Genomic DNA, 12,340 nt, shown 5'->3' on the forward strand with positions numbered 1-12,340 from the left:
CTGGGCTGAAAGAAGCACAAGCTGGAATCAAGATTGCTGGGAGAAATATCAATAACCTCAGATATGCAGATGACACCACCCTTATGGCAGAAAATGAGGAACTAAAAAGCCTCTTGATGAAAGTGAAAGTGGAGAGTGAAAAAGCTGGCTTACTGCTCAACATTCAGAAAACGAAGATCATGGCATCTGGTCCCATCATTTCATGGTAAATAGTTGGGGAAACAGTGGAAACAGTGTCAGGCTTTATTTTTTTGGGCTCCAAAATCACTGAAGATGGTGACTGCAGCCGTGAAATTAAAAGACGCTTACTCCTTGGAAGAAAAGTTATGACCAACCTTGATAGCATATTGAAAAGCAGAGACATTACTTTGCCAACAAAGGTCCATCTAGTCAAGGCTATGGTTTTTCCAGTGATCATGTATGGATGTGAGAGTTGCACTGTGAAGAAAGCTGAGCGCTGAAGAATTGATGCTTTTAAACTGTGGTGTTGGAGAAGACTCTTGAGAGTCCCTTGGACTGCAAGGAGATTCAACCAGTCCATTCTGAAGGAGATCAGCCCTGGGATTTCTTTGGAAGAACTGATTCTAAAGCTGAAACTCCAGTACTTTGGCCACCTCATGTGAAGAGTTGACTCATTGGAAAAGACTCTGATGCTGGGAGGGATTGGGGGCAGGAGGAGAAGGGGACGACAGAGGATGAGATGGCTGGATGGCATCACTAACTTGATGGACGTGAGTCTGGGTAAACTGGGAGTTGGTGATGGACAGGGAAGCCTGGCGTGCTGCGATTCATGAGGTCGCAAAGAGTCGGACATGACTGAGCGACTGAACTTAATGACGCTGGTTTAGCCTTCATTTGACCAATCAGAGCAGGTTTTTGGCCTCATTTAACAGCAAAGAAAACAGAATAATGGGCAAATGTAATCCATCCTAAATGTCAAAAAATTTAATTTTTCAGCCATTGTAGCCAAATTTTCATATTCCCTTTCATTTATTCATATTTGTGAAACTATATTACTATGAAATCACCCTGAGTAAAATGCTCAAGATATCATCAGTTTTGGCTTATGTGTATTATAATTTCAGATAACTTTTGTTAAAATACTGGTTTGTATGTTCACATATTCTTTTTCTTAGGTGACTGTAAGTGAATTGCACTTCAGTAATTTATTGCATTACAGAGAATGTAGTTTTTCTCTTGTTGATATTATTCCTGTATTCAAATTTTGGGGGTTCCTTTTTAGCCTGATTTCCGGATAGCTGCCACAGGAGTTGTCCTTGATCTGGATAAATCTATAAAAATTGTAAAGAAATTGAAACTAACTGGTTTTCCATATAAAATTTTCAAGAACACTTCATTCATTAAGGTCTGTATATCTCTTTATATATTCAAATATTTTTAATGTATATATTGTTAAAGGAGGCATGAAATACTTCTCATTTAGGTCTAAGAGATCTAATGCTTTCAGAAAAGTATTTGAAATCTTCTCTAAACTTGGTTTTTTATATTTTTAGTTTACTCCTTTATATTATTCTCTATGTTACTTAAATGTGCTCAGAAATCTTAAGGTGAAATAAAATAGAGATATTTAATAATTAAGGCTATTACTTATTATTTCCCTGTGAGATTGTCACAGAGCCAATATTGAAAATATGTAATCTCATTCACTAGGTTTTGTTTCCTACCTTTTTGGTTTGTGTTGAGAGAGGGGGAAAATCATGGGTTTGTCAAACAGATCAGTAGAAAAATAGACAAAGCAGTTCTCAAAATACTTGATTGGCAGGGGTATGGAGAAATGGATGTTATGTCAAGCAGTAAGTATAACATGAGAGGGTAGTTTGAGCAACATTTATTGAAAATTTCATTAGTGGGTTGTTTCCATTAAAAATATAGAGTTAAGATGATCATAAAATGTTCTTAAGGTAATATACAACCATCAGCATTTATTTGTCTAGCTTTCTTTATTTTTGAAGTGTGTACATGTAAGTAATAGGATATGAGCTGTAGTCCAGCCCCGTGAGATGACAGCAAAGGCCATCTAGGCTAGTTCAGCCAATAAACATCATTCGTTCCTTTCTTCTACAAAGATAGCAGTAATGAGCATATGTATGAGCTCACAATAGTCTTAGTGTTATTTCAGGAAAAATAGAGTTGTACTCCTGTTGACCTAGTAATTCTACTTTTGAGGAGAAATACATTTTGATTATTTTATTACCCTTCAATGAATTATTGTCTGTTTTTTAACCAAGGATATATTTATGAACTAAGAGATAAAATATCTAACTTTGTGTCTATATACTTTTTAAATATTTTTATATATATATCTATAGGGAATGTTTAATTCTGCCTTGGAAGTGGCCAAATTTGAAGGTGCTGTGATTCGAACGGTCAGTGGAATAAGGGGACAGATCAAGAAGGCGCTCCGGGCTCCAGAAGGAGCTTTCCGGGCCACGTTTGAGGATAAATTGCTGATGAGTGGTAAATCTCCTTTGTGGTGTGTTCTTAACAGCATGTTACTGTTCTGTATTGATTTCTAGCCAGTGTGAATTATAGGTGGGAGTTTAGATCTTTAGAAACAGAGGAGTCGGGACTTTCCTGGTGGTCCAGTGGGTAAGACTTTGCCTTCTAATGTGGTGGGTGTGGGTTCAGTCCCTGGTGGGTTAGCTAAGATCCCACATACCTCATGGCCAAGAAACCAAAACATGAAACACAAGTAATATTGTATCAAACTCAATTAAGACTTTAAAACGGTACACATCAAAAGAAAAGAAAAACAGGAGTCAGCTGTAGTTCTCCCCGCTTGGAACATCTTGCGCACTGCGCCCAGCAACAACCAGAGAACTTATATACTATTCAAAAGTAGTTCACTTGGCACAGTCTCTCTTCAAATACTATGCAACCAGCTAGAGAAGTTTGGAGTATTTTGTTTTTTTGTGTGTGTACTAACATGGATATGAATCGTCTCCTCAAAACAGTAATGTAAATACACTCTCTTTCCAGATATTGTCTTCATGAGAACTTGGTATCCTGTCTCCATTCCAGCCTTCTATAACCCAGTAACATCTTTGTTAAAACCAGTTGGCGAGAAAGACACCTGGTCAGGAATGCGGACAACTGGTCAACTCCGGCTTGCCCATGGCATCAAACTAAAAGCCAACAAGGATTCTCTCTATAAGGTATAGTCGCGCATGTGTTCTGTAGATGTGTGTCATTCAGAAGCTTTGTATGTAATGGTTTTTTGTGGTTTGAATTTTCAAGTAGAAAGTCTAACATTAAACTTGAGTGAATCTGTTTATGTTCATAGACTATTTTGGAAGGAACACAGAAAAAGTAGTAGAAGTGGTTTTCTCTGTATTGGAAAGGAGACTTAAACTTTTCACTGTATATACCTCATTTGAACTGTTTTTCTTGGCACTAAACACATATATTACTCCTAAAAGCATTAATATACTTATTCTCATAGAAACAATGTGGAAGGTTATTTTTGAAGGTTTTAATAAACTTTTTTTTGAAGTGTTAACATACATACAACTTCCCTGATAGCTCAGTTGGTAAAGAATCCACCTGTAATGCAGAAATCATTGCAGGTTCAATTCCTGGGTTAACAAGATCCACTGGAGAAGGGATAGGCTACCCACTCCAGTATTCTTGGGCTTCGCTTGTGGCTCATCTGGTAAAGAATCTGCCTGCAGTGTGGGAGACCTGGGTTCGATTCCTGGGTTGGGAAGATCCCCTGGAGAAGGGAAAGGCTACCCACTTCCATATTCTGGCCTGGAGAATTCAATGGACTATAGTCCTTGGGGTCGCAAAGAGTCAGACACAACTGAGCGACTTTCACTTTCAACATACATACAGAGAGGAGGTACACAAATAATAAGTGTATACAGCTCAATGGATTTTTTTTTGCTTTCTTTTTAAACTGGAGGATAAGTGCTTTACGGTATTGTGTTGGTTTCTGCTGCACAACATTGTGAATCAACCCTAAGTATACATATGTCTCCTCCTTCTTCAACCTTCCCCCCATCCCCACCCCATCCTACCCTTTAAATCTTAAGTTCTCAGTCCCTGCCTGAATTCCCATTTTCATTCAGGTTTTAGTCTCTGAGAATGTCCAGTATTTTGTTCACAGCTTAACAAGGCATTTGAAAAGATTTGTTTGTGTTAGTGGTGGATATTTAATTGTTTTGTAATAAGTGGATAATTCAGGGTTTTGGTTTATCATTCTGCTAGAAACAGTTTTCCAGGCATTAGTTTTTCTGTAAAATAGTTAATAAAATTTGAGTCATGTTGCCATGAATTGCTCTTAAAATATACTTGAGGACACAGTACCTGTTGTCCAGTTTGTGGAGCTTACTTATTTTTGAGAAGGATATTTCTCTGAATTCTTTCATTCTAAAATATTTTGGTTTTTAAACAGAGAATATTGAATATTATTGTGGGCAATGTCTTTAACAATAAATTTAAAGATACTGCAGAAATATTCTCTATGTAGTCTACTTTAGTAAAGGTTTAGGGCAAAACTGTCAGCTTACTAACTACTTTTGAGGCAGTTAAGGATTTTTGTCATCTCAATTTAAGTATAGAATTTGGTTAGCTTGAAAATTGAATGTAGAGAGAGTTTTGCCTTCATTTGTCATTTAAATCTCGCTTTTTTAAATCAGCCTTTTATTAGAAACACAGTAAACTTCTTAATGAGAATCAGGGGTGGGGGCACTTTGGCTCTTCTTTGGAGGAATAAATGTGTCCTTAAATCCAGAGAGGCTGATAGTCAAGATGAAAAGCTAGATTATTCTTGTCAGGCTAGAAAAAGCCATCTCAGTGCTCCAAAAATAAGGCCTGAATTTGCCATTAACAGAAAGGTTGGATCTTTTCATCAAATCTATTAAGATCCCATTGCCCATACTGTAGAAATTTGCACAGTTGATTTCTTGGAAGAATTATAAATATGTATTCTGTATATATTCTATATATTCCTTTGTTTTTCCTGTAGCTGTGCATGCTCACAGAAGCAATTTGTATTTGATGGATGATTGAGTCCTCATTTCTCATGGTCAGCAAACTGTGGTATTACTGATTTGTGGAAAAATCAATCCATTGAGAAGATTTCATGCAAATTTTAAGTGTGCATAGATCAAAATTTAAATATGTCATAGTCTTTGTTTTCTTTTTCTTTTTCAGCCAATTGTGAGGCAAAAGAAACATTTTAACTCACTGCACATTCCAAAAGCCTTGCAGAAGGCCCTGCCGTTTAAGAGCAAGCCCAAGACCCAGGCAAAGGCAGGCAAGACTCCAAAGGACAGAGTGAGACCAGCCGTCATACGGGAGCCTCATGAAAGGAAGGTACTGTCAATGGATGGCTTCCAGTACTTCGCATTTAGATGTGAAAATCATGCTGTCAGTAACACACTTGGCGTTCTTACTGCATTCTCACTTTACATGAGGAAAGGATAAGGGTCAGACACTCAGGGCACTAGATCTGGAAGTTAGAAGAAAGGCCAGAATCCATTTCCCTTCTTTTGTTTAGTCATGCTCTGCCTTATGCATTTTAATGGGGAATAAGAAGCACACAGCTGGCACATCACTCTATCAGCTGTACAGAGTATCCATAGAATGATTAACAAAGGTGGTTTTGTGGTCAAGGCTGTTATATAAGTATTTTGCTAAGTCAGTATGCTCCTACTTATATTTCCATGCAAATTATAATTCCCTAGTTCAGGATCCGTTTTCACTAGATTAATATTCATTTGGATAATGAATTGATTCTCATTTTGATACAGTCAGCTGCAGTGTTTAAGATCCCTGAAACTTAGAACGAAGGCATGCTATAACTGTAAGAATATTTTGATGCTCAGTGGGTTTTGTCCTTGTCAGATCCTTGCATTGCTGGATGCTCTGAGTACAGTGCACAGTGAGAAGATGAAGAAAGCCAAGGAGCAGCGACATCTCCACAACAAAGAACACTTCAAAATGAAGCAGAAGGAGGAAGAAGAGAAACTGAAGCGACAGAAGGACCTCAGGAAGAAGCTCTACCGAATTCAGGGTCAGAAAGAAAGAAGAAATCAGAAGTCCAGTCTAAAGGGGCCTGAGGAGCAGTTGAAGTGAGCTGCAGACAGATAGACTGTCATTCGAACCCGCAGTGATGAATGTTTTCGCATTGTAAGTGACAAGTCAGGGGACTGGACAAGCCTATTTGTCGGGGCATTACCCAGACTGTGCCTTCGAGAGGAGAAATGAGACTGCTCAAAGGACGCCTGTTCATTCTCAACATCTAGGTATCCTGCTCATAGGACATCTAGGTTATGGCAAAATAAAGCTACATAATTTATGGTTTTCTAGATCCCCTCACATTCCTCTTAACCTGTCTCAGTTTAATTTTGTGCTACAAAAGTATTAAAATATTTTCTTGTTAATTTAGCCTGAGTAGTTTTCATTAAGGATGAATACTTGATAATTGCTTTTTCAAGCAACTTCATGATGCGTTTTCCAGGAGGGAAAAAATGTTAACTTGAATCCTTGGCATTAAGGTAAAATTTTAGAGACGGATATGTAATTTTTGTTTTTTTGTCTGTTATATGTTGTGTTCTTTGATCATTGATCCTAATGGACATTTTACGTCTTCACGTTTTGCAAGTTAGTGTTAGCTGTGCATACTCAATCACTTCAGTCGTGTCCAACTCTTTGTGACCCTATGGGTGGTAGCCCACAAGGCTCATCTGTTCGTGGGAATCTCCAGGCAAGAATACTGGAGTGGGTTGCCATACCCTCCTCCAGAGGATCTTCCTGGCTTGCGGATCAAACCCACATCTCTTACGTCTCCTGTATTGGCAGGCAGGTTCTTTACCACTAGTGCCACTTGGGAAGACAATAGTAGCTAGTTAACACTAAATACTCATTTAATGTTTTAGACCAGGGATGATGTATACTGTCTGAAGTTCATATTGGTAAACCCTCTAGGTCTAAAGCACATAACTGAGAGACAACACCACCTACCTGGGAGCGAGCGGAATCATCCAGGGATAGGAAAGGATCAAGATGAAACAGCCAGGTCTCAGTGCAGCGTTCCTGCCATTAGTTAAGCGTCTCCACATACGTCAAAGAACATCATCAAGTCCAATCCCCATGTTCAGGCCAGGGCTGAAGAAGCCCAAGTGATCCTGCTAAGACATCCACTCATCTAAAAGCTGAACAGGTCCAGCTAAGCCAGGCTGTGCACAGAAGCCAGACACATAACTTACATAAACAAAGAGGGCAGCCTGTCCTTCCCAGTGTCCTAGACTGCTACATGCAGACTTTACCATCACAGTGCTAGACGCAGGGAGGGGCTCGGTGGGGCTCCTGGCTCTGCCACTGTTTATGGTGTGACTCTGGAAGATGATGCTGTGAAAGTGCTTCACTCAATATACCAGCAAACTGGGAAAATTCAGCAGTAGCCACAGGACTGGAAAAGGTCAGGTTTCATTCCAGTCCCAAAGAAGGGCAATGCCAAAGAATCCTCAAACTACCACACGATTGCATTCATCTCACACACTAGTAAAGTAATGCTCAAAATCCTCCAAGCCAGGCTTCAACAATACATGAATTGTGAACTTCCAGGTGTTCAAGCTGGATTTAGAAAAGCCAGAGGAAGCAGAGATCAAATTGCCAACATCCACTGGATCATCAAAAAAGCAAGAGAGTTCCAGAAAAACATCTGCTTTATTGACTATACCAAAGCCTTTGACTGTGTGGATCACAATAAACTGGAAAATTCTTTAAGAAATGGGAATCTAGACCACCTGACCTGCCTCTTGAGAAATCTGTATGCAGGTCAGGAAGCAACAGTTAGAACTGGACATGGAACAACAGACTGGTTCCAAATAGGAAAAGGAGTATGTCAAGGCTGTATATCGTCACCCTGCTTATTTAACTTATATGCAGAGTACATCATGAAAAATGCTGGGCTGAAAGAAGCACAAGCTGGAATCAAGATTGCCAGGAGAAATATCAGTAACCTCAGATATACAGATGACACCACCCTTATGACAGAAAGTGAAGAAGAACTAAAGAGCGTCTTGATGAAAGTGAAAGTGGAGAGTGAAAAAGTTGGCTTAAAACTCAACATTCAGAAAACTGAGATCATGGCATCTGGTCCCATGACTTCATGGCAAACAGATGGGGAAACAGTGAAACAGTGACAGACTATTTTGGGGGGCTCCAAAATCACTGCAGATGGTGACTGCAGCCATGAAATTAAAAGATGCTTGCTCCTTGGAAGAAAAGTTACGACCAACCTAGACAACCTAGTCAAAGCTATGTTTTTTCCAGTAGTCATGTATGGATGTGAGAGTTGGACCATAAAGAAAGCTGAGCGCTGAAAAATTAATACTTTTGAACTGTGGTGTTGGAGAAGACTCTTGAGAGTCCCCTGGACTGCAAGAAGATCCAACCAGTCCATCCTAAAGGAAATCAGTCCTGAATATTCATTGGAAAAACTGATGTTGAAGCTGAAACTCCAATACTTTGGCCACCTGATGCAAAGAACTGACTAATTTGAAAAGACCCTGATGCTGGGAAAGATTGAAGGTGGGAGGAGAAGGGGACAACAGGATGAGACAGTTGGATGGCATCAGCAACTGGATGGACATGAGTTTGAGTAAACTCGGGGAGTTGGTGATGGACAGGGAGGCCTGGCATGCTGCAGTCCATGGGGTCACAAAGAGTCAGACACGGCTGAGTGACTGAACTGAACTGGGCAAATTCCCAAGTTATCTCTGAGTTTCAAGTTTCTTATCTGTAATATGGGGGTAATAAACTAATCTTGCGGTTTGTGAGGCTTTAATGAGACCTAATGCAAAATGACTGGCACAGAACAGATTTTTAAATTTTTTGTTTCTCCTGGTCCTATTTTAAAGAGTTGTATAGGATCCAAGAGTTTTAACACTTACATAGATTTTAACACATTATATATATATGTTCATGTAACCACCACTGTCAAGATACCAAAGAGTCCCTTCTCCAGAGCACCTCCTCATACTGTGTAGCCCAAGCCTTTCTCACTTCCAACCCCCATTAACTGCTGATGAGTTTTTCATCACTACAACTTGTCATTTCAAGAATATGTAAGTAAAACAACAGAGTATGTAATCTTTTGAAATTGGCATTATGTCTTTGAGATTCATCCCAATTGTCCTGTGTATCAGTGGTGTATTCTTTTTGTTTACTAAATAGTTACCAGCTGTACAGACAGACCACAGTTGGTTATCCATTCTCCAGTGAAAGGCCTTGTGGTTGTTTCCTGTTTGGGGCAATTATGAATATAGCTGCTATAAATATCTGTATAGAGGTTTTTGTGTGAACATGTTTTCATTACTCCAGGGTTAAAAAATAACCCAGGAGAAGCACTTCTGGGTCATATGGTTTAAAAGAACTGTCAAACTGTTTTCTGGAGGGGTTGTACCATTTTGCATTCCCACCAGCTAATGGACATGTAGTGGTATCTCACTGTGGTTTTAATTTGCATTTCCCTAATGACCAATAATGTGGAGCATCTTTTCATATGCTTACTTGCCTTTCATGTACTGTGTCTGTCCTCTCTGGTGATATGTTTTATTTTCAAGTCTTTTGCCTACTATTTATTTGGATCATTATTGTTGATTTTGAGAGTTCTTTGTATATTTTGGAAGAAGTCCTTTGTCACATATATGATTTGCTAATACTTTCTTCTAATCTACTGCTGTTTTTTCATTTTCTTAAGAGTATCTTTAACAAAATTTAAAAGATTTGTCAAGCCTAATTTATTAATTTTCTCTTTTATGGATTGTGAATTTGGTGTCCTCACTAAGAATTCTTTACCTAGCCCCAGGTCAAGAAGATATTCTTGTATGTTTTCTTCTAAAAGCTTTATAGCTTTATGCTTTTCATTTTGAGTTAATTTTTATATAGATCTGAGATTTAGATTGGAGTCCTTTTTTTTTTTTAACTTAAATTGTTCTAATACCATTTATTGAAAGGCTATCCTTTCTCCATTGAAATACCTTTGCATCTTTGTCAAAAATCAGTTGGGCGTATTTGTGAGGGTATATTCTGGGCTGTATTCTCTTTGATTGATGCATCCATCACTTTTCCACAATATCTTGATTATTGTAGCTTTATATTAGGTCTGCAAACTAAGAAGTGTGATTCCTCTATTTTTTGAAAATTGTTGCTGCTGTTCTAGGGCCTTTCTCTTTTGATATAAATTTTAATAAGCTTGCCTACATTTACCAAAGAATCCTGCTGTGATTTTCATGGCTTTTGATCTATAGATCAACTTGGAAAGAACTGAAATCAATATAGAGTCCCACAGTCCATGGCATATCTCTCTGTTTATTTAGGACTTTTTTTGGTTTCAAATTGTTTGCTGCTAGTTTTTAGAAAAATGATTGGTTTTTGTGTGTTAAACTTACATTGTGTGACTGTAATGCGCCCAGTTAGTCTAGATCTTTTTGTGGGGAAGAGAGCAGATTTCTTGGGATTTTATACTTAGACTATCGTGTTTTCTGCAAGTAGAGAGGTTTTTATTCCTTCCTTTATAACTGTGAAACTGATGTGTTGCGGTGGCTAGGACTTTCAGGGTAATGTGAAATTGAAATATTGAAGGTGGACATTCTTGCTTTGGTCCCATTGTAGATACACTTTCTCAGTTTGAGGAAATTCCTTTCTATGCCTGGTTTAGCTGGGAATCTTTATCATGAATGAATGTTGTAAGGGATATGGTTCTGTAGAGTTCTTACGTCTATTTGATTATGGTATCAGGGTAGTGCTGGCCTTATGAGATGATTTGGAAAATGTTCCCTCTCCTTTTACATTCTTGGATTGAGGGTAGAATTGTTATTTCTTCTTTAAATGTTTGGTAGAATCTGTCAGTGAGGGAATTCCTCAGTGCTCCAGTAGTTAAGACTCCATGCTACCAAGGCAGGGGAAATGGGTTCAATACCTGGCTGAAGAACTAAGATCCTGCAAGCCGTGAACTGTGACCAGAAAGATTTTATTTTAATCCAGGTGGATTCTTTACCACAGCACCGCCTGAGAAGCCCCCTGTATGAATCTCTTTATCCTTTTACTATCTTTTGTGTCTGTAGTGACAGCACCTCTTTCATTCCTAATATTGGTCATTTGTGTCTTCTCTACTTTTGTTCTTTGTCAGTATTCCTAGAAGTTTATTAATTTTTATTTCAAAGAATGAGCTTCTGGTTTCATTGATTTTTCTCTATTCTTTTCCTGTTTTTAATTTCATTGGTTTCTGCTCTTTATTATTTCTTTTCTTATGCTTGCTTTGATTTTATTGTGTTCTTTTTTCCTAATGTCTTAAGATTGAAGCTTAGATTAATGATTTGAGACTTTTCTCTTTTCCTAAAATAAGCATTTAATGGCATACATGTCCTGCAGAGTGCTACAGCCTTCTATGGGTTGTGGCCAGTGTCAGTTCCATTTACAAACAAAGCCCTTGCAGTGTTATTTGGGTCAGTCTCACATGTGCATTACCTATAGCCTGTGTGGGCCTGGGACATTGATCTAGTTCTTTGACCCTTCTCAGAGTCAATGATATGCTGCTTAGAGTCAGATCTATGCGTGCATAGCTCAGGAGGGAGCCCAGGAGCTCATTAACAACTTTGAGGGGTCACTGTCCTGAACTCTTCCCACTCCATGACTTCCTGGTACTTTCCCAGTTTCCTTTTCAGCCCTCAGTCTAAACACTGCAGCTTCCATACCACGTCTGTGCCCAAATCCAGAGTCAAGCAAAGGACCAAGAGAGTAAGAAAACAATGATTAAAACAACACCAACAAAACTCCTTCCAACCTGGATCAAAAAAGGGCGTGCTTATGGGCTGCAGGGGGCTGGGCAGGAGAAAACGGAGTAGAGAAGAGGAGAGATTTCTTGCACTCTCTCTGGGTTTTAGGAGACTCTTGTTCCTCAGCCTGAAGGCTTTCTTGAGTGGTCTCTGTTTGCGCCTACATCCACCTCGAGGTTTAGGCTGCCCCGCTTGGGTGAGGATAGCTGTGAGGTACCAGGAAAGGGAAAATGGTAAAACTCACCACCAGCTCAGTGTTACTTTGAATTATGGTCTCCTGTCCCGGTTCTCCTGCTGTTGTTTTATTTGACTGTCAGTTCAATTCAGTCGCTCAGTCGTGTCTGACTCTGTGACCCCATGAATTGCAGCACGCCAGGCCTCCCTGTCCATCACCAACTCCTGGAGTTCACTCAAACTCATGTCCATCGAGTCAGTGATGCCATCCAGCCATCTCATCCTCTGTCGTCCCCTTCTCCTCCTGCCCCCAATCCCTCCCAGCATCACAGTCTTTTCCAATGAGTCAGCTCTTC

The 12,340-nt window shown here is 39.2% G+C and overlaps 1 protein-coding gene across 4 annotated transcripts in view; it reads left to right on the forward strand.

The window, feature by feature from the left end:
• The window catches only part of BMS1 (BMS1 ribosome biogenesis factor), a 32,592-nt gene extending 26,182 nt beyond the window's left edge, over positions 1–6,410 (forward strand). For all 4 annotated transcript variants that reach the window (XM_010851998.1, XM_010851997.1, XM_010851996.1 and 1 more), the window contains exons 19-23: positions 1,244–1,366; positions 2,331–2,478; positions 3,001–3,176; positions 5,179–5,340; positions 5,872–6,410. In XM_010851998.1, coding sequence (XP_010850300.1) covers positions 1,244–1,366; positions 2,331–2,478; positions 3,001–3,176; positions 5,179–5,340; positions 5,872–6,102 — 840 coding nt within the window. In that variant the 3' untranslated portion in view covers positions 6,103–6,410. The remainder of the gene's footprint in view (positions 1–1,243; positions 1,367–2,330; positions 2,479–3,000; positions 3,177–5,178; positions 5,341–5,871) is intronic.
• Positions 6,411–12,340: the final 5,930 nt, after the last annotated feature.

Source organism: Bison bison, unplaced genomic scaffold (assembly GCF_000754665.1).
Source record: "Bison bison bison isolate TAMUID 2011002044 unplaced genomic scaffold, Bison_UMD1.0 scf7180017864306, whole genome shotgun sequence".
In the NCBI taxonomy this organism is placed as follows: Eukaryota; Metazoa; Chordata; class Mammalia; order Artiodactyla; family Bovidae; genus Bison; species Bison bison.